General features: G+C 33.8%; 2 protein-coding genes across 2 annotated transcripts; one reads left to right on the top strand and one right to left on the bottom strand.

Moving 5' to 3' along the window:
* Nucleotides 1-625: 625 nt before the first annotated feature.
* LOC106772174 (vacuolar-sorting protein BRO1) lies at nucleotides 626-9,601 on the top strand. Its single transcript, XM_014658390.2, has 8 exons — nucleotides 626-1,652; nucleotides 2,875-3,825; nucleotides 3,917-4,006; nucleotides 4,526-4,594; nucleotides 6,074-6,214; nucleotides 6,593-6,641; nucleotides 6,897-7,000; nucleotides 8,800-9,601. Exons 1-8 carry the CDS (start codon nucleotides 969-971, stop codon nucleotides 9,325-9,327), a joined length of 2,616 nt encoding a protein of 871 aa, XP_014513876.1. The 5' UTR covers nucleotides 626-968; the 3' UTR covers nucleotides 9,328-9,601.
* Nucleotides 9,602-12,142: 2,541 nt separating this feature from the next.
* On the bottom strand, nucleotides 12,143-22,360 carry LOC106769845 (tetratricopeptide repeat protein 5). Its single transcript, XM_014655623.2, has 13 exons — nucleotides 21,973-22,360; nucleotides 19,816-19,925; nucleotides 19,619-19,729; nucleotides 17,904-17,961; nucleotides 16,962-17,051; nucleotides 15,755-15,849; nucleotides 15,507-15,560; nucleotides 15,121-15,258; nucleotides 14,811-14,868; nucleotides 14,559-14,673; nucleotides 13,176-13,245; nucleotides 12,701-12,772; nucleotides 12,143-12,574 (listed from the first exon to the last, which is right to left on the bottom strand). The coding sequence occupies exons 1-13, from the start codon at nucleotides 22,136-22,138 to the stop codon at nucleotides 12,458-12,460; spliced, it is 1,254 nt and encodes a 417-aa protein (XP_014511109.1). The 5' UTR covers nucleotides 22,139-22,360; the 3' UTR covers nucleotides 12,143-12,457.
* Between the last annotated feature and the right edge of the window lie 591 nt (nucleotides 22,361-22,951).

Genomic DNA, 22,951 nt, shown 5'->3' with positions numbered 1-22,951 from the left:
TTCTAACTTATGTTTCGATTTAGCTTTATTAATTTTTTAACCTTATCTAAAGCAAGTCTTTTTCAATATTATCTTTCATAATGCATTAATTAATGGACTTTTCCTCATCTTTTTTTTTTTTTTCACTTTGACAATCATTCTTTCTCAATGTTATCTTTCATAATGTATTAATTAATAAACTCTTTATTATCTTTTGTTCATTTGACAACCATTTCCTCTACATCTTGTGTCTCTATACATTTCTCTATTACTTACATCATATTACTCCTCTTATCTCCTTACCATGATCATCTCATTCAATTTCACAAATTTTTTATTACATTAACATAAAGTGTTAAAATCTATTGAACAAATTATACAAATAAGTGTATTTTTTTTTCTTTTGAATTATAGTATTGTTTCAATAATTTTAATTGAAATCATCAACTAAAATTAATGTGACACTTAATTTTATCACTCAAAATGATGTACTTAATCACATTCCAAGCTATATTTATCTTTATTACTTTCTAAGCCCTTCTTTATTTTTATAATTAATCGTGATCGAAAAATTGATGTGCATCATGAGTCATGACATCATATATGTTGTTTCTAAAGTTGCCCTATAAATGTTTCAGAAGGAGAAGGTGACAAAGGTTGAGGTTGGAATGCCGGTCAGAGAAAGTGAAGGAAATAAACAAGAAAATCCAAATTTCTGCACAACCTTAATCGTTAAGGATTAATCTCGATTAAATATATTTGAAAAGAGTAATTTCTGATCTCTCCGCGTTTGACCGAAATTCTAAACCCTTTCACGGGGCATGCAGTTGATTGGTCACAGTCTCACTGATCGACCTCCCAGAGAGAGGAAGAGGTAATTAGCGTATTAGCTTAAGCAAAGGAGAGGGGAGACTGTTTTGGTTTCGTTCCGTTCGCTCATTCTCCACGCTGTAATCAATCCAAACTTTCTCGAATCTTCTTCCCGTCCCATGGCCGCGTCGCCGTCTTCCTCCTCCGCGGCCTCGGCCAACATCGTGCTCGCGATCTTCGAGAAGAAGACCAATACCGTTGATATGTATCGCCCCCTCCGCAATTACGTGGCGTATCACTACTCCGAGCGCGAAGCGCAAAACGTCGAAGACGATCTACAAACCCTAAAGCAACTTCGCAACGAAATCGAACGTCACCTCGATCCGTCCCTGCCGGCGCGCCGCGATGTCCTCCAAACCTACTTCAAATCTCTTTGCCTTGTTGAGACGCGCTTCCCAATCTCCCCGGACCCTGCCCACGTCAACGCCCTCACCTTTGTTTGGTTCGATGCCTTCAAGCCAAAGCAGAAGGCCTCGCAGCAGAACATCCACCTCGAGAAGGCCGCCGTGCTCTTCAATTTGGGCGCCGTTTACAGTCAGATTGGATGTTCATACGATCGGAACACCGTTGACGGCCGCCGCCAGGCCTCGCATGCCTTCATTGCTGCTGCCGGTTCCTTTGCCTTCCTCCGCGACAACGCCTCCATGAAGGCATCCGTTGGGAATTCCACCACCGTTGATTTGTCCGTTGAGTGTGCTGGGATGCTGGAGAAGCTCATGCTCGCGCAGGCGCAAGAGTGTGTCTTCGAGAACACCATTGCCAAAGGGAGCACTCCCGGTGTCTGTGCCAAGATCTCCAGACAGGTTCGTTGCTAATCAGTTTTAGATTTTCACCACTTATAATCATTCTTTCAAGTTTGATGCTTGAAGGACTCTAGATCATCCAATAGGACCAATAGGCCATGCCTGGCTACAATTTCGAGTCGGTGTTGTATGTTTGCTCTCATGTTTGGTTATTGACGAAATGGTTTAACTTTAGCCATGGATGCGCTTTGATGTTACCATGTATTTATAGAAGCCATCATATCAGTGTTTTGCTTATCCTAATTGTTGGTTTAGTTTAAGTGTGGCGAACGCGTATCAGGACGGTCTTAAGTCTTAATTTGTAACTGTTTAGATAGTTAGAAGAAACTATCTGACACAATTAAGAGTTCCAATGAGTTTCCCTTGATCAAACAACCAAAAGTCATGTCATTTCAACAAAATCTAATGATATTCCAAATTGGTCTAGATTGTCTGGTTTTTGGCCGTTTCTCTAGTCGGCCTCCGATCCTTGGGTCCATATAATGATTTCTGCGAGGGCTCTCGTAGAATAGGTGTGATCAATCCTTCACACTGCCACTTCATGATTTTTTTTTTGAGTTCGTATCAAGCTTTGGGACTCCTTTTTTCTATTATGAACAATTTAAATTACGAATTGTCAATATGACATGTTTTATTCAAATGCTGCTAATTGTTTGACAATTTTGAGTTCGTATTTGTTGTGGACTGTCTGGTTGAGGATGGGTATAATCCCTTGGTCCCAGTATAATGAATTTTACTGGGGATACTCATTGAACAGTCCTTTGACGTATTGTAGAAGCTCACTCGGGCTTCTTCAGTTCATATCAAGTTTTAGGACTGTAGCAAGTGCACATTCTTTAGCGTGAACAATTTTAATTATGGATAACTTGTGAGTAGATTTTTTATGCTAATGCTGTTAATTGTTTGATCACTGATTTTTGTGGATCACTTGGTTGAGAACTAGCCTGTGTTTGATTTATAGGCCAAATATTATTGTTTTAGAGGGCACACTCATTCAACTGGTGTGATCGTCTGTCATTTCAGGCCAGGTCATGAATGGTAGAAGCTCACTAGCTTTAGGACTTTTCAGCAAGTATAATTTTAACTATGAATCATGAACATGATACCTTTTTTTCAAATGCTGATCGTTTGATTGCTCTGATCACTGATTTGTTGATATTGTGACAGTTGTTTTTGTTTTTTGGACGAGTGCTGACTTGTAGCTGATATGTTATGCCTGTAGGTTGGGATATATTATGAGGAAGCTTTAGCTGCACTGAATGTTGCACCTTTGAGCCAGCATTTTGAAAAGTCCTGGATAGTTCATGTACAGTTAAAGGCTGCGCTGTTTTATGCAGAAGCTTGTTATAGGTATGGATTGGAGCTGCACGATAAAGAGGAAATAGCAGAGGAGATTGCACGACTACGGAGTGCTGTTAATGTGTTGACTGAGGCAAAGAAGAGCTCTAAGGGTGCTGCGGTGCAAATTCTTGATGCAATTGGCAAGTTAGAGGCCAATATTAATCGGAACCTTGAAAGAGCTGTCAAGGAGAATGATAGGGTTTATCTCATGAGAGTTCCTTCACCAAGTTCGTTAGCCCCCATTCCATCATTTTCTATGGTCAAGCCCATGTCAATGAATGAGGTGCTGGATGCAAGCAAAGAAAAGATGTTTGCAAGTCTTGTTCCTGACAGCAGTGCAAAGGCCCTCTCACGGTATACCGAAATGGTAGATGATGTTATAAGAACACAGGCTGAAAAGTTGCAGCAAGCTAGTGAGCTAACCCGAGTTAGGCTTAAGGAAATGGAACTGCCGGATTCCATTCTTGCTTTGGAAGGAAATTTTACTCTTCCAACAAGTCTCAAAGAAGATGTGGAGGCTGTGCAGATCAGTGGGGGCCCTGCTGGTTTGGAAGCAGAGTTGCAGCAACTTAAGGACCTAAGGAGGGTGAATCAAGAGTTGCTGGTCCAGACTGAGGAATTGTTGCAGAAGGAAGCAAGAGAAGATTCTCAATTTAGAAGTCAATTTGGCACGAAATGGACCAGGCCCCAGTCAAGCACCTTGACTAAAAACTTGCAGGATAGGCTCAACCGGTTTGCAGGTAACTTGAAGCAGGCTGCTGAAAGTGACGGTAGGATTGAGCGATCAGTTAGAGAACATTCAGCACTCATGTCGATCCTTGATGCTCGTCCGGTAAATTGTTGTACTATTTCTAATTGGTTATCTGCTTCTCAGTGTCATTTGAAAACATTGTTAAGTCACTGAATCTCTGTTTTTTAATCAGATTGAATCCGCACTTCCAAGCTTGGCAAGGCCTATTATGTCTTTTGATCAAAATGAAGATGCTATTGTGGGGTCTCTCAAGCAAAGTTTGGTATGCTGGTTTTGGTCTTGTTATTGTTCTATTATGATTTCTGACTTCTCAGAAATAAAATCTATGACATCTTCTTGCATCCTAATTGATGCAGCCGGTGTTTCATTTTTGTATCGTAGTTAGTTATCAATCTTAGTGGAATTTTAAAATTCTAATAATTACTTTATGATTAATTTCATATCACAACAAGTGATCCTTTCATTTCACGCCTTTTTTAATTATGGTCTTTCATATTCATTCCCTGTATGCCATAATTATAAAATTTACCAATGAACCGAGTGCTGGATGGTTTCTTTGTGGCTATACCCTTAGTGAGGAGTGCTTATTAAAGTTAAGAAATCCAATGGCGAATTTGAATGAGTATTGTTTAGTTAGAGCTAGCAATAGAAGGCACTTTAATGCACATTCAGATTGTTGTGGTAAATATTTTAATTGTTTGGCAGGATGTAATGTTAAATGAAGTTACAATATTCCATTTGCTGTGTATGATTCTTGTTGCAATTGTGTTAACTAATGCAGAGGCAACTAGAAACTCTCGGAGCTCAAAGGGCCGGTCTTGAAGATATGCTTAAAGATATGAAAAGAAAGGTATACCTGATAAGCCAGATTCACATAATTACATTTTTGAGTTCTTCTAGTAGAAGCTACATTTCCCGTCTTATCATCTAAAATTGGGAGATATGCTTATGCCTTTTCATGAAATTTTATGCATTGTTTATTCTTAACAAATTGGTTTTCTCATGATATTTAATGATATCGAAGTTGTATTACACCTGTTGTTTGCATATAATGTGTGATTCTCCACATTCTGAATTCAACAATAAATGTCCTTGGTCCAGTATGTGTTTTTGGATGTTAGGGGGATTATGCATGTGCAACATCCAAAAGTATATTAAACAAATCAGGTTTGGCTCTCTAAAGTGAATCTCAACTAAGGGAGAAAATTAATGAATCTCAACTTCATGAGATAACTTCGGGTTGATATTAAATACTCATGCATAACAAATCACATCCCTTGATATTCTTATCAATGGTTGAGATATTTGTATCTTCAATGTGAATCGCTCAGTCTAGAGGAGCTAAATTCAACTTATTCTATCTACTGCAGTGTGAACTGCACAAAATCAATCCTTTAATGATACTAAGCTTATGCCTTTGAATCTGTGTTGCATTATAGATTCTAGCATTTGAAATAATATTGTACCTACAGTTTTCTTTTTTTTAATATGTAGGTACTGTTCTATTAAATAAAATTGATATTTATAATTATATAAAGAGATATAAATTTTATCCACTTGTGACCTTTCCAACTTAAATCCTTCTTTGCTTCCGCTTCCCCATATCCCTGTTGCTGTCATCTCCTACTCTCCCCTAGCACCTTCGCCATCATCTCACTTTTCAGTATCATGTATGCAAGATACTGATAATAAAAAATACACCTATTTTGCCATGTATCATAAGTGTAAAGGCTCTATTTTCACTTTAAGTGGTGCTAATCAGTGCCTTGGTTAGTGAATCAGTATATAGAAAGTTTTGTTGGAAATCATGTTGGGGGGGTGTTGGAAGCCCTGGTGAGATTGCATCAGTGGCACTCTTCAATAAAAATTTTCCTCTTGATTTTTGGGCACTGTTTATGGCATTAACCTTTCACTTTTTATTCTTGGGTACATGATTCTTCATCCATAAATTATTTCTTTCTTCTTATACCAAGTAATTCAAATGTGGATTTTTTTATATCTATGGTTAATGTGAGATTCTGCCCCATTTTTGGTATCAGTACTCAATCATTTGAATTCACGATGCCCCATGTGCAACATGAAAAAAATGCTGAACCTTGATTAAGAATGATAAACAGAAGTATATAGTATTTTTTCTGTTTTGAACTTGTATTTTCTTAACTTATTGTGCTAGATTATTTAATGGTTTGGATTTGTTTTCTTCACTTAGTTTCGAATGTTGTGGATGTGAAGAATCACTAGGAATGTTTCCTCATGTATAGCTTACCATTCATGAATGCATTACACCCAAATAAACTATTTTGATTATATTTGTATAAATATCTTTCAGGATGATATATTACCAAAATTGATGACTTCCACTGGTTCTTATGATGATCTCTTCAAGAAGGAGCTAGCAAAATATGACCATATTTGTGATGAAATAGCTCAAAACATTGAGGCTCAAGAGCAACTGTTGCTACAAATCCAGGTATTTATCTCTGTATGCCCGAAACTCATCTAAAGAGCATTTAAGAAAAGAAATGTTCCCCACTGTTTGTTCACTTTTTGGGACTGTCTTTTCCCATGCAGTGGCTATTCAGGGCGACTATACTTTATATTCTTGATTACCACTATAACTAATTCCTGAGACTTCTTTAGCAGATAATAAAACTACCTTTTTTAATTTTTCATGCTTCTTGAGAGGTGGACCTTGCCGTGAAGGCAAGAGTGACTGATTTTATCTACCATTATACCTATTCACTGTAGAGTATTGGTTGTTGAATACTTCTTTTCTAGGTGATTGTGCATAGACGAAGTGATAAATTTTAATGATGTGATTCTGATAATTGCTTGCCATTGTTCACAGGCTCAAAATGATGAGTTCTCTGCTATCTTCAATCTTGAAGATTACAAAGGTAGGCCGCGTTTGGTTGTTTTCTAGATTGAATCTGGTTTTTGTACCTTGGCATCATGATGGCAAAGCCAAGTCTGTTTTCAGACTATGTTTAATACTGTGCATAAAATTTTATGACTAGCCAGTGACCGGAAGTTTTCTCAACTGTTACTGTTCATGAAACTCAGTTTTGTCTTTTTTGTACACAATGCTCCAATTAGAGTGCACCTTTCCTGCATCACAGATTATGTTCTGATAGTTTCTTAATTTATTTCAGCTTCACGTGAAAAAGCCTATAAGCAGATTGAAGCTGCCATTGCAAAATTTCGAGAGATAAAGGACAACATCAATGAAGGGTTAAAATTCTATGTTACCCTGCAGGTAAGAACTTATCAACTACATATATGGTTTTTATTCTATTCTATAAGAACATACTGAATCTTTAAATTTGCTTTTGGATATGAAATTTTTTAATTTTTAAGATATTTAAATATGTTGCATTTGAATTGATTTCATTCCAGATTATTTTATTTTTCAAATATTTTGTTTGGATAAGATAATTTAAATTTATTGTTTTTTAATTTTCTTTTTTGGATACAAATTTTCAATTATCACCAAATGCAAAATATATTTAAATGTTAAATAATTATTAATAATTCAAAAATGTCAGTATTTTTGTTGATGATTTTTAGTCAATCTTGATTGATGTTATTTTTCAGTTAAAGTTCTTTAAGATATTTTTAACTAACATTTTATTATATTTTTTTCCTCACTTTAGCAAAGCTTTTTCTAGATTGATGTTGGTCGAGATTGTTTAGTTGATATCAACTACAATAATTTTTGACTGAGTTTTCTCAATTAACATTATAAAAGATTCTTAACCAATTGTTGATTAATAATAACATTGGGTGTGATTAATAAAAATAAATCAATGCAGACAATGATAAAAAAAATGAGAATTGATACTTTCACACCAATACTTCCATTTGACACTCAAATTAATTAATATTTTATTAAGAAAAACAAGTGTCAAATGGGAGATATTTGTGAACAGCGGTGTCAAAATAGCTTTTTCCTAAAAAATATCACGACAAATGCCAACAAAAAAATCTTGCTCATGTAAAAAATTGGCCTTTGGAGAAAACCTTAACTAATATTGAGTGAGAAATAATAATTATCTACAACAATAAAGATAATCCTAACAATGTAAATAATAAAAAACATTCCTATCAAGATTAGTAAAAGAATTCCAGTTAACATCAATTGTAAAGTAATCCCCCCAAACTGGTCAAGAAGATGTTGACTAATGTTTTTATGAGAAATAATTTCCACATGCTTCGTATAAAAGAGTAACTCAAATGGATATCAGTTGACATAAATTTTAAAAAAGTATATTTGGCATGAATTGGAATAACCATTATTTTTTACTAAGAAAACCCTAACTAACGGTTCAAAAGTAACTTGAACCTAACATCAACTATAAAATAATTTTGATGTTGTCCCTGAAATATAAGCACGATCAAATAAGAAACCACCAAAATTGAGTTGAGGAGAGAAAAAGGACTAAATATGATTTTGAGAATAGAAAGAATTTCAATTTTGTGTGAAATTTGAAATTATCTAATTTTAAATAGTCTAAGTACTCCTAAAATTCTATAATTTCTTTTTTTTTTTTTTTAAATTCCTTATCTAAACAACATATTTTGTCTTAAAATTACTCTTTTAAAATTCTTTATTCAAAATCAGTGTAATTGATTCCATGCTGTCATTTATCTATTGCTGATAATTGAAAGGGGACATCATAATTTGTACGCATAATTTTTAAGACATGTTTGCCCGTTAAGTGGTTTTCTTTTTATTAAGTGATTGATTATATTATTTATTCATTAACTTTGTAACTTCCGCAAATCACTAGAGATCTTTCTACTGGTTTTTTCCCCCACTTATTCCTTCTAAATGTATAACTTCTACAAAACCACTACTAGTATTTATTCTTTTTTTCCCCTTTAATTTCCCATTTGCCTTTATATTTATCTAAAATAATGTACATGTAGGCATGCAGTCTTTCTTCGGCTAATGCTAATTTAGATTCTGCTAAAATTTTCTGAATGACATGGTTGGATGATTCTGTTTAAATTGAATATCATCATGCAATAATACGCAATTCCTTTGTTTGGTAGGATGCAATAACAAACGTAAAGCAGCAGAGCAACGACTTTGTAATGACAAGGAATATTCAGTGCAGGGAAATGATTGAAGATGTTCAGAGACAATTGGCTGGTCTTAGTTTCCAGGACAAAAACGCAGGTGCTTCTTTTAACAGCAACTACCCATCAGTTGGAAGCCAAAATCAAAGAGCCAGTACACAAACAGATCCTCGGCCACAAGCACCTTATTATCAGCCAGTTGAGCAGCCACCAGTTGCTCCCTATGGCCATCATGCACCTCCCCCATATGGTGGTCCTGCGCACCATCAGCCTCCACCTCCATACCACATTCCACCATCATCAACTGCTCCATACCCACCCCCTCAGGTTCACCAGCAGCCACCGGGAAACCATGAGTATGGCCAGCCAGCATATCCAGGATGGCGTGGTCCGTACTATAATGCACAAGCACAGCAACCTGGCTCTGTGCCACGACCTCCTTATACAATTCCATCTCCATATCCTCCGCCTCACCAAAGTGGTTACTATAAGCAGCAATAGTGTTTATCCGTACATCTTGTAGGATAAAGTTAATATTCTTTTTCTTATGTCATCCCTTGAATAAATGAGATTCGGTCCTTTGTTTGAAGCCTTTGCATAGCGTGAGTGTTGTGTTGTGTTTTTTATGGCTTGTGTTGTTTTGCATCATCATTGGATTGTGCATAATTAAGCATATACAACCTTCTGTATAGTTTGCTTGACTTGTACTTTACTAGGGGGATTCTCCCAGCTATTTAAGTTCAATCTGAAGAGAAAATATAAAGCATTAGTAGTACTCGTGTCGTGCCCACTTGATCCCTAATTTGTTCATTGTTCTTGGGACCTGATGTATATTCATTGCTTCTTTGACTTCAGCTTCCGATGCCGAGGAACAAAATTTTCTTGACTTCAGTTAATATTGATGGAATACTTTAGTGTTTCGAAGATGAATTCAGATTATATATAGTTATTGTAATCTAGTTTTAAAAACATTCTTTGAGAATATGAATGAATTAATGATATGGTTTTTGACTAAATACAATTTAATATAATATACTATTGTGATTAAGTTTGGATAATTTTTTCATGAAGACTTTTAGGGAAAAAATTTAAAGAGCAAAATGAATTACACATAAATAAAAATTGAATTATGCATAAACTAATTGTAAAAATTCTTACATAATTATTTTTTATATTTTTAATTTTTAACTTGTATATAAATTAATTTTAACTTATAAAATATATCTATGTTGATGTTTAAAATAAGTTTCATTTTTTTTAATTACCTTTATGATTTAATTATATATAATATTAAAATTGGTTAATTATATACTATATTAGCAAAATCGAGTTGATTTAATGTTAAATATCAAATTTGTGAGTCACACTATACCTTAATGGAATAACAAATAGCATAAAATATCAGGTTTGGATGAAATTGAGAGTGAATGCTAGTAATGCAGCCAAAAAGGCAACCATAGCCCAAGGAGTATTAAAATGAGTATTGTAACCTTCAGCCAACCATGCCTTCCATTTAGTTGTGCTGTGTTTTTCAATTTGCTGCTTAATGACTATATATTTCTTGCTGAAAGCCACAACATTAGTGGATATGAAGAAGTTCTCACAGTATACTTTAGTTGGTAAATCATTATGCCAACTAACCCTATCTGTTTCAATACTGTGTTCATCATCATCATCATCATCATTTTTGTTGATATGAGATTGTATTTATCTCTATTTGATTGTTTTGATCATGGTAGACATACTTTTGGGGTGACAGTATGAGCGACAAAAATCTAGTATAGGAAAGAATCTTACAGACCCCTCCCTTTTGGATGTACACCAGCTAGAATGATTGAAAAATAAATACTTCCTTTTTACTTAGCATTTCAGGCAATCTCCTTGGAAGTTGATTCTCCAACAAACAGGTATCTCTCCATATATATGTTAGTTGGTCAAGCTTAAGGTTTAATGCTTCTGGATGATCTATATTAACATATTCCATGAAATAGAGCAAAGAACATCCATCCACAAACAGCATCCAAGCAAGGTTTTTCTCATCATACATTTCTCCCAATAATACATCCTCAGCAAATTGGTTTTTCAGTTCTTCAATATTATCGTCTATCCGTTTTAGCGAAGCTTTAGCAATTGCTTGATCAGTAATCTGGTTTTCATTGTGTTCCACAACAAATTTTGATGTCCATTTAAGCTTATAAGCCTCTCCTTGCTTTAGATCTTCTTTGTTGTGATGGATGGGGCCAAATGATATCATCTTTGGTGAACAGTACATAGCAAACCTTTCGTTTTGTCGCAACAAAACAGGTATCTTTTGGATCTTAGGAACTGACAAAGGAAATATTAAATTTAAGTCTTTTATGTTATATATATGATTCTGTAATAAGGGCTATCCAGAAATTTATCTGAAGATTGGCCAAAAAAAAGAAAATTCCTCTTTCACAGTTACTTATACATAATAATTCTTTAATGAATTTTTTTCACTGAACATTTTTGTTTCAAATAATAATAGAATAATTATTCATAAGTCATGAAATTCAATTGCAATAATATTCAAGTTCATATAGGTAAATAGATATAGATACAGACTTTCCTAACATCAATTTTAAGATAATCCTTTTTTTAGAATAAGATAATAATTAGTTATAACATGTAAAGTACTAGAAAACATAATAACTTATATTTTAGTTGTAACAAGTTAGCAAAAATTTACTTTTTTAAGTGTACGAGACTTTTTCAGCTGTAGGTATATATTTTTATTCCACTCTTTTTTAATTTTGTTCACTGTGTAGTAGCATGAAGTGAAAATTAGGTTTCAATTCGTAATCATAGCTTTGTTATTGTTCCTTTAGAGTGATTAAATTTTGTTGTTTTTCAATAACCTGATGAAGCCTAATAAATTCATTCAACTAATGCTATAGCTTCTTAATCAAATTGTTAGTCGAAGGTATCCCAAATGGTGGCAGAGGAGAATGTTTTAGAACTGCGAAATTGACATTTCTGACATGAACACACTCAAATTCCTATACATTCAAAACCGCACTTTCACATTGCCTTACACAGCCTCCTCCTAATGCCTTTATTCTTTCATTTCACCGATTCTTGCTTAGCTTGAACTTCCTCAATCAAGGCCATTGCTTATGATGAAATAATAGTAATGGGAAAGAATGTTTTACACTTAAATTTTGCTAAAGAATGTGAAACTATTACTTCTTCAGTGAACCGTTTGACATTATCAAGAAAGTTGATGAGATTCTAAGCATTTCATTATCATCCCCTTCATTTTTCTTGTGAAGATAAAGAAATTAAAAAAAGATGAAGCATTTGCGAGATGGACTTTGATACAACAACAAACAAGATTTTTACACAAACTTTCTGTTAAAAGCATCGTAAACAAACAGAAGAATCTTCAAGCTATCATATTCAACAGATGTAAAAGCTTGATGGACAAAATAGAAAGCCAAATGTAACACTTTCCTCTCAAGTTTCTCCTTTTCCTATTATCAGATTGTGAGCCACCAGAATTCACACGTATAAATGTACCAACCAACCAATCTATTTACTCAATGAATATAGCATCCAACACCAACAGCCAGAAGACAAGTAGAACTCAAATAATTCAGTAGTGGCCTTTTCAGGGTTTATGTTGAGCATATATTGACGAATGAGCAGCTTGTTGAGGAGTCAAAGCTTTTCCATTTACAAGTACTTGTTCGTAGAAATCCATGCGTATAGACTTGAACTGGTAATGCTTTTGTAAAACATACAAAAAAACAAGGTAAATCCTTAATCAGAATGCATTGTTCTATATTACAAACACATGGAGGAATACGCAAATCATGGCATTAAATAAATAATATCTTTAAAGAAAGCGTACCTTCTCATTCCACGACAAATCAACATCACGAAAATAAGGATCAAGCATTGTTAGTTGATCTCCTTCTTTAATCTGGATGATAAGAAGTCAATTATAACTAATCAATTGATAAAGCATGGCAATAGGTACTCACGTAAATAAGAGAAGGGAGGAGGAATAAAACAATAATCAATAATTATATCAGAACTAGTAAAGCTGCACACTTCATTGCAAATGATCATATAGTCATTTCTTTTATCCCTTTTAATGTCAATGGTTATCAAACATCTCAACACGACGATTTTTCACGGACACTCCCTAAAGGAACTAAGTCTAGATGCTTAAAAGCACAAAGACGAAATCTTACTAGACATGAGAAACAAGGAAGTATGCAACTGGTTTGCCACCCTTGAAATATATGGTAGAACAATTAGTTTTCTACTTCAGAAAAAGAAAATAGGAGAGATCGAAATAGAAGTTCAGGAACAGTTCTTACCACATCAGTACGTACACCATAAATCGAGACAACAAAGCAGGAATGATTTGAATCACAAAGCAAATAGTATCTGCGCAATGACAAGAAGATATCTGGTTCCAATCAACAATTCCCAAGACATTTTAACGTAAATGGCAAGAAAATATGTTCTTTTTCTGGAAAAATAGAGTAATCTTCACACCACAATGTGGACAGTAAAAACATGTTATTAACATGGGTGAAAGTTGACACAGAACAATTCGCGGGACATCTTTATGGAAAGAGAACTATCAACAAATAGCCATTAAGGTCTCGGTTGGTTATTCCTTTCACTACCCACAGGTATTTCTTTAAAACAAAACCATACTAATTTTCTAGTGAATTGTTCTTGTATGCCCCAATTTACTATGTCATTTATGAAATGAAAATTCAAAATTTATCACCTTTTTATCTAAAATTTTATCCTACTTAAACATAAGACAGAATAAATATTAACATTCATATATTATTAGGGAAAATACATTTGAACAAATAACTTCAACAAGAACGAGGAAAAGATTTATTTGGGTAAAACTAAAATTGTGGTTCCGTATTTTCTATTTAGACCCTATAAAGTTTTTCTTCTAAAATCGAATTTTAAACTTACAAATCACTTCAGAATAATGTGCACCATTATAGCACTGTCCATGGTTAACTACATGCTGCTCGGTTAATTGAGTGCTTCTCTACTTTTTTATCTTCTCGAGTACCTTTGATGCTCTCCAAGAGGTACTCAATTCCTTGGAGTATGTGCTATACTTTATCAAGTAGGTGCTAACTTAGATGCTCTATTTTTACTCTAAAATGTCCAATAAAGACAATTGGGATTATTTTGAAAATGCCTCTAAAAGTACAAGTATATTTGTTTCAAGTCTTACAAAATTATTGGCAGGATGCGAGTAGGGGAATGTAACATTCTGATGTTTAGTACAAATTATAAGAAATTATTCTCAAGCTAACTCATTCTCAGGAATGTATATTACACATATTTTCCTTTTTCATAGTCCCATGTGTAAGGAATCTTATATTTCCATGTGAATGGAAGTTATTTTATAAAACAGAGTGACTCAGATAATCAACCCATTTTCCAAGTAGGGTCTAGTGAAATTTCCCCTCCTTGCCCCCATTGTATCATAAAACGATTTGTAACCTTCATCTTGTTTTACCTTTTCTAATATTTTTATTTTTAGCAAAATAAATTTAAAAACATTACAGTGAATGACAAATATTAACCAAACATTTGGATATTCAGTTATATTAACCTCAGGAATGTCATTCCTGGGTATATAATGAAGCTTTTCAAAGGATCTGTTTATGGAAAAGAAAATATATAGTTAAAGATATTTTTCACGATAGAGGACTTACAGGGGAGCAACACTTTCAGTCCTAATAAAGAAAAAAACTTTCGCCTCCACTGCTAGAGCTCTATTTGGACCCTCTGATAAAAGGTCTATGGTAACTCTTCTGTATGGCGATTTCACTTGCACCAAAAAGTAGGCATGAGTTAAGTCAGTAATCAGTATAGTGAAGAGAACTAAAGGTATATTACAAGCAGAGGCCCAAGTAGAATTAAAGATGGACCAGAAACTGAAGCCAAGCTCACAGAAAAGTGCTTACAATCAACAGCAACCAATGACGAAGCCAAAGATGTCATTCGCTTAGCTCTTACATGCCCCTGTGCATAATAAAACTATTTATAAACCAGCAGCTTCTAAGATGTTGATTACAACCTGTTAGAAAAATTGCTGGTATGTGGGGAGAGGAGTAGAATGGACTTTAATGTTTCTTGAAGTTACCAGCTTTTATCATGAAAAGAATCCTCCATGCATGAATATCAAGCCACAGAAAAAACCTATGAATAATGCTTCAACAAATTACTAGCTTAAATTACCACTACATAGCAAAAGGAAAATTTTCATTTCATTACCTTCAAAAGATTGTCCACCTTGTCAAGTAAACTGACTATCTTCTGAACCTCCTCTGCAGCATTGAGACCTGGATCCTTTAAAGCAGCAGCCTCAAATCCACTAAGGGCCCTCTGGTAGTTCTCAAGATATTTGTTAACCTGTAAGAAATTATTAAGACAAACACGAAAAAGCAATATTCAATGCACTATTTATGCCCAGTAAATGTAGTTGCCACTGTGGCTATTATATAACTGGGGTCTAAATATTACTTTTTGTATTAAGGTGGAACTGTTACGATGGTAAATATACAGGAGAAAAGTAAGCTGGCGTATTCAACGTCAAACTCTTCTTTAATGAATACTAGAATACAATGAAACACAGAATAAGGATCAAAGATTCAACGTACTGTAGCACTATTAAAATATAAATCTGGATTGGACTTCATTCTTTCATCTTTCTCCTGGTACATATTAACCAAACATTAGGTCTTCGATTCCAATTTGTAAATGATAATACTATTCACCAATAAATATTACATACAATAATAATCTCCAAGTAGAAATGAGTATAACAAAAGTGACCAAAAGTAAGATATATTTCTACCGTATGCACATTATAAATTTCTACTTATAAATCTTCCCTCTTCATACTCACAGCATTTTGATATGCTTTTAAAGAATGTAAAAGTTTGGTATGATCCCAAGCTCCAGTGACAAAAAAACTTGTAAGGCAAGCATTTCCAAGATTATCTGCCAAGCAGAATAGATGATATTAAAAGACCAGAGATTGCATCTTATGTCAGAACAAACAAGACTTGGACCAAAAAAGAGAGATACTGAAAATTTAAAGTTGCTCGATTTCCCACAAGTATTCTATTTAGTTATAAACACTTCTCAAGGACACCACTGATAGTATCTTAGGACAGATAGGACAAAAGAAAATTGGTTTCTTATACTTGAGTTGAGATCAGAGAAAAGGATATGTAGGAATTGTGTTCTCTGACTGATTCATGCTTAAAAGGGACGCACGAATACACAGATACAAGATAGGCTAAAGATAAGGAAAATATTAATTTATTATTCTATATAGCTAATATCCTAAAATTGGCTATTAAGAAAAATACTAGAGGTGATAAAACAGGTCAGTCTGCCCTATCCTACCCTTACATGCTAAAAACGGATCAGGACAAACTGCCCTACCAGCTACTGGTGGACTAAAGATATGGTCCACCTTTCTAAGGGACAACTTCGTGAGCCAATAGGCTGCTCCATCAAAAAGCAAACAACAAAAGAAAAGAAACAGAAAAAAGGAAAGTTTAAGTTTCTCATTTCATAAAATAATCTAAATAGACAAAATTTAGTTAAAGGACCTAAAATTTTATTTGAATATATATGTTTCTATCAGTACTAGAAGAATTGAGTTTGTAAAAATTAAACTAACAATACACACACACACACACATCCAACCCATTTTTGCAATCTATAATAAATACAAATTGTATTTTTAAAATCTACCCATACAACAGAATCTGAGCCATATCTCAATACTAATATTCGATTTCAATTATCTCTGTTCATTTAGGGAAAGTGTTAGAGAGAAACCATGTGTATCTAATTTGCGCACTGCTCCACTGTTTACAGTGTAATTTATTTTCATCAATTAAAAATGAAGGGGTTATTACTTAAATAACTTACAGCCTAATCACTAGCAACTTTACACCAATCACCAATTCATCATAATTAGATCTGACTGTATGTTTACAGATAAATCTACTGGAGAATAGACCAAATAGCTTTCAGTAATCAGAGTTTTTTTTTTTTTTTTTTAATATGTCATGGTAATAGCTTATATGAGAGCTTACACCATGAGTTCCCATCCTTGACATCCAAAGTGATTGCTTCCTTGGCATGTTGAATGCTTTCCTCAACCAGTTCTGCTTGATTCTCCACACCTGAGTTCAAAGAAAGCACAATAATAAATCTCAGTGTTAGACAGTTTTCTATTAAGAAATCTAGAACCATACCACACAAAAATTCCCAAGTTAAAATGGGGGTTCTTCTGCAAGTAGATTAAATAAAATGACAACCACTATAAATAAGTTGAGAAGTCAAGTTCTGTTCTACCACTGGTGGAAATTTAGTGAGCATTCTTAAATCCCAGGTGGGGATAAGATACCTAGTAAAAGAGTTAAAAATCCAAATTGAGTTCTTGCATTGAAGATACCCTTAGGTAATTAAATGCTCAAGAATCAATGCAACCCAGAACCTCAGGTCTCACTATCATGTTAATACAACCACATCTGAGACCACTAAATAAAATATTTTCTTACAGTTACAAGCAATCATAACATGTTGTTCCACTAGGAGGAAATAGTTCACAGTTTCCCCAATTCTAACGTCATGAAGGGTTTTAAGCCTATTTTTAAGGAAAATCAGATATTTTCTCTGACTGCATGTGTCTATCATAAAAAATGCCTTAAAATTAATGACTCTTGATAATCATGACAGACTGAGCACCACCACCACAACAATAGCCTTATACCATTAAGTGAGATCAGCTATACAGATCAGTGAGATCAGCTATACAGATCATGTGATGCTTTGGACTTCATAAATGTAGAAAACCATCCCAATCAGTATAATTACGACAAAAATCAACACAAAGGATGAATGTGGATTCATAAGGCTCTTTCCTTTTATATACACAAGTGCAAAAAATCAAGTTAGAATGACTGAACAAATTAGGAGTTAGTAAAAAGGAAAAATGATCTTCAAGAGAATAGAAATGTGAACGGATCCCTTACCTTGAGACATTTTTCTTTTAAGCATCGATAGTTGACAAAGAATCTTTTTGTTAGGACCCTGCAGAGACAACAAATACCTAGTCATTCATCATGTCTCTAAATGGAATATGAAGTAGAGCAAATTAAAAATGAGACTTGTGAGAAAACGGTTATGGCCTATGGCCTCCAGTAAATTTCCCTTATTTGTATTAAAAAATAATAGTCTTTCCGATAAGCGCATCAACTACGGATGCATATCTAATACCAGGAAAACAAGAACCAAACTATCATGTTAAGAAATTACCATGATTTCCAAGAGATGCATTACTTTAACTCTTAAGGAACAGGCTAGCCACAGTGCAAGTGTGAAATGATTTTAAAGCATTTAAAAAAAGGGAATAGAAAACAATTCAGCATGTTGCTAGACTTATCCAAGTCATTCTAACAAAAAAAATATTCACAGTTTACTGTCACTGAAGCTCCAATTATATCGAAGATTCAAAATCAGGTAACATGGTTAAAAACAGATATACAAATACAAATTAATATAGGTTCATTTCATTGAAGCCTTCTTTGATACATGTGTGTTCTATTCCTTAATTTATTAACAGGCATTAGCAAAATGTTCTAGTAATATATGGATGAACTTACGTTGGAAATTGACATACTCAATGTTAAGAATATTACACAGCCTCAAAGTATATTGAATTGAATTTCCAGGAAAAAGAAAAAACATTCATCATGTTTTTTCATTCACTCAAGTTTCACACTTTGAACTTCATTAGTACGCGATCCAAATTTTTCATCAGTAACACTGTTAGCACTTTATTCTTCAGTTTTTCTATATAATTTTGAACAAGTAATTTAATATTTCTTTTTAAAATATATATTTATAAAATGTATACAATTGCTACCCGTGCAAATGAATAATACATGCATGTTATCCCCACAAAGATTTACAGGATATATTGATCATTAAATGAAATAAGCAGACTATAATTTGCACACAGCTGACAGGAATAGAGTGGAGATAAAATATATTCCTTGAAATAGATCAATATTCAGATTCAAGAATATTTCTTTTGCCACCTGTTTGGAAATGGAAAATGCCTCACTATTTAGTTCCAACATTTCACAAAGGAGAAGGGAATATTGAATTTCATTATTTTCATTTCTTATAAAAAGAATTATTTCAAATTAGCGGAAAGAATACATAGGAGGAATAGGTAATATATAACATCCCCGTTAACAAGGAGACAAAAACAAAAACAGAGGAAACCAACAAAAGCTTGTTAGTAAACAATGCTATCTGCATGCCAGTCAGAAAGACAACTTAAAGGAGAAGCCATAAAACAATCCTACGTACAACAAATTTAAATGGAAAAGTTTTAATTTTGAAAATCCAACCAAACTAAGTTCGTATAAGAATTCCATTCTTTTGTAAACATAATGATTTGAAGGAAACTTATTAAATTATAATGGACAACTTAAAGGAGAAGCCATAAAACAATCCTACGTACAACAAATTTAAATGGAAAAGTTTTAATTTTGAAAATCTAACCAAACAAGTTCGTATAAGAATTCCATTCTTTTGTAAACATAATGATTTGAAGGAAACTAATTAAATTATAATGAACAAGTTCCAAACCCGTCACTTATTATTAGGGTGTATGAAATCTCTAACTCTGCAACTAATTGTATCAGTCGTGGAAGTCAACAAAATATACTCTTGATACCTTGTCTAATGCAAGACTGAGGCAGTTCTTTGCAGCAGTTAAATCTCCTTTTTTCCAAATGCAATTTCCTAAACATAGCCAAGCATCTGCAAGAGATGGGTTTAACTTGACCTGGCCCATGTAAGAGTAGATTACAATCATTTAAACATCAACAAAAAGACACTAAATCAAAGAAGCTAAAATTCAATCTTTCTTACAGCTTTTGATAGATGATCCTCAGCTTCTTTCCTATAGTCAGGAAATACATCCAACATCTTCCCCCTAAGATATTCAAATGTTGCACGTTGTGTAGGTGATTTTCTTTGTTCTGGGACATGCAACATATTTAATTAACAAACTTTCTCAGAAATAAGCAGAAGCATTGTTCAAAAGCAAAAAAAAGTGGAAGATGTCATCCTATTTTCTAAGTAAGTAAGTCTGGGCAGAAAAAAAATGAAAAATAATATGAAAAATATTCAATATGAACATTATAACAGTTTCTCTGCAAGCATATTTTTTCATATACTATAAAGCATCACAGCATTACCAACACTTACGGAGGACTATGCGAGGAACAATAAAGACATACAAATGTTTTTAATTATTTGGAGAAAAATGCGTAGAGAGATTCTATGGACAATATAAGAAAAGAAAGGCATCAAGACAAGATTGCTCAATTTAAGCCACTCTGAGATATGTGGAGTTTCAACTGTGTAAAAGGTGCACATACAGAAGATTTTCCTATAACCATAATGTGCACCAACAACCTACCTTGAGTCCTTATCTTTTGATCTTGGCTCGGGGCATGTTCACGGTACATATTCAAGAGTTAGTGACTCGGTGCATGCTTTTTGAAGTTTATCATGATAAAGTCTTATTGTGAGAGTTGGGACAAGAAGTAAATGGAAAGTTAGAGATATGCAAATTGGAGACAAGCCTTGCCTGGAAACACATGGATTTTCCTAAGTACAAGTATGACAAAGTATAAGGAATTGATCAAGGGATACAACACAGTAACTCTGGTAATTGTTGAAAATATATAGTACCACAAATAGCATGGTTCAAGTACCTTCAGCCCATCCTACAAAATATCAGAGGGACAGAGAGTGACCTCTACCATGAGATCCAAGCAGGGTGGATGAAATGGAGGATTGTTTCACGGATGATATGTGGTAAAAAAGTAGCACTCTAAGCTTAAAGGAAAAAATTACCGCATGGAAGACCTGTAATGCTACATGGGATAGCATGTTGGACTTTAAAGAGCCAACAAGAAAGTAAGAGTACATTGCAAAAATAAGAATGTCACAATGAATGAGTGGATACACAAAAATAAGATAGCATTAGGAAATGATGGGTAGCCCCTATTGCAAAAAAGTTGGCAGAGTGATATACCTTAGATGGTTTGGGCATGTGAGGAGAAGACCCATAAAAGAACCACTATGGAGGGCTAACTAGATAGAAGATAGTTCAATAGTCAAAGGAAGACAGAAACCAAAGAAAACTATAGTTCAAAGTCATTAAGAGGGATTCAGAGGTAAATAATTTCTATCTACTCAACAATAAAAGACATAAATTTATGGCATCATATGATCCTCCTAGCAAACCAACTTAAAGGGAAATGACTTAAATTGTTGTTATAAAGCATCAGACTACAGATATTTAGAAGCACCTCTTGCTAGTTGAGGCTGATTAGTCTCAACTAGTTGAATTTATGTTAGAAACCGGGGCTTTCTTCACCTAAGACTATGTCATCCCCATGATGATGTCCTTTCTTTCCGTAGTGATATCCTTTCATATAAAATAAAAGTTCACATATTTAGGGTAGTGTAATGATCACTAAGGCTAATGGCATTACCATACCTTCTAAAATTGAAAAAAAAAAAAAACACTAAATTTTAAAACACGTCCTTTGTATTAAAAAAGAAAAGAAAAATGTTTTTGATTTCCAACCTGCGTGTAATATTGCCCTTCTATTACAACAAGTTCAGGTAATTTGTGCATCTGATGACCCATAGAAAATAAAAAAAGTGTTAAACAATTGTCCACTGAGTAGACTCTGTCAACTGAATGCTTATATTGGTCATGTCTTCCTAAAAGACTGGTTGCAATCATCCCCAAAAGGGGAGGGAGGGAAGACTAATTTCATTTCAGACATGATTAGCAAAGAAAAATAGAAGTCATGAAAAACCTGAATTTCAAATCTTCAACCAGAACCCCAGAAAAGAAAAAACAAAACAAAACAAAGCTCCCGCGTTACAACGGTTGAGTATGAAGTATAAACCAAACGGGTTGTTGAAGGAGCATGGAGAAGGATACCCTTTGTTAAAAAGCGGTAAAAGGGAGCGTTTTTATGTGAGGATTGGAAAGAAACTGACCTGGGGGAATGGAATCGAGGAGATTAAGAGCGAGATCGAATTCGTTTTGCAACTTTGAGATTCTGTCATCGGGGTTGGGTGGAAAATAAGTGTCTCGAAGATGGTAAAGATCTTCTGCTGCTCTTGCAGCTCTGGCAAACGGTTCTTCTTCCTTGGGATTGCTCATATTCACACACTCCTTCACTCACTCACTCGCTGAGGAAAAATAAGAAGAAAGAAGAAGGTGACAAAGATGACTGCAATTGCAAAATGCACCTCTGACTACTATATTATTATTATTATTATTATTATTATTACTCATTCATATCCCAAAAACTAACACAACAAATTCACTTATCTTACAAATAGTTAACAAAAAAAATTTAACTTGCCAAAACAAAATACATCACCAATTTCCCCTTTCCCTGCCCTAATGCCATTTTCCAATTTAATCATTTGAGTGACCGTTACATTTTGATTCTAACTAAATCCAGCGCACATGGCCAATTATTTTAAATAGAACAGAGTATAAATAATGTCATGCATGTGAACGAATTTTTGTTAAACGATTTCATTTGCTATTTTAAGTTTGAATATAGGCAACTATGGTTTAGATAAAAAAGACTATAAAACGTTATTTTATTTAATTAAAAAATTATTTAGTACTAAGATCATTTAAAATATAAAGACATAAGTATTTTTCATATTTTTATCTTTTAGAAATTTTTTTTTATAATATGTGTTTTAGTGTTGATTTGAAATGTTATTTTGTTTGAGAATCAACAACATTAACAACGATGGTAGGACAATAAAGGGAACCAGGCATTTCACTTCATCTTAATTTAACACGTTAAGTTGGTATTTTTTATTTATCAATCTGTTTTGATCTATTAATGGAATAAAAATTGAAGCAGAATGAAATATCCATTGTCCTCTTTTTTTAATTATAAATTAAAGTAAAAAAACAATTTAAATTCTTTTATTACATTATTAAAGAATG

This window comes from Vigna radiata, chromosome 8 (genome assembly GCF_000741045.1).
Source record: "Vigna radiata var. radiata cultivar VC1973A chromosome 8, Vradiata_ver6, whole genome shotgun sequence".
Lineage (NCBI taxonomy): Eukaryota > Viridiplantae > Streptophyta > Magnoliopsida > Fabales > Fabaceae > Vigna > Vigna radiata.
This window is presented reverse-complemented; position numbering and strand designations above follow the sequence as displayed.

Bases quoted from the DNA above. Each gene is read 5' to 3' on its own strand.
- LOC106772174 (XM_014658390.2), top strand. From the start codon at position 969: ATGGCCGCGTCGCCGTCTTCCTCCTCCGCGGCCTCGGCCAACATCGTG. The intron at 1,653-2,874 runs GTTCGTTGCTAA...TTATGCCTGTAG, and splicing joins GTGCCAAGATCTCCAGACAG to GTTGGGATATATTATGAGGA. The intron at 6,215-6,592 runs GTATTTATCTCT...CATTGTTCACAG, and splicing joins AACTGTTGCTACAAATCCAG to GCTCAAAATGATGAGTTCTC.
- LOC106769845 (XM_014655623.2), bottom strand. From the start codon at position 22,138: ATGAGCAATCCCAAGGAAGAAGAACCGTTTGCCAGAGCTGCAAGAGCA. The intron at 17,052-17,903 runs GTAAGGGATCCG...CTTTGAACTCAG, and splicing joins TAAAAGAAAAATGTCTCAAG to GTGTGGAGAATCAAGCAGAA. The intron at 12,773-13,175 runs GTAAGAACTGTT...CTTATCATCCAG, and splicing joins ATGGTGTACGTACTGATGTG to ATTAAAGAAGGAGATCAACT.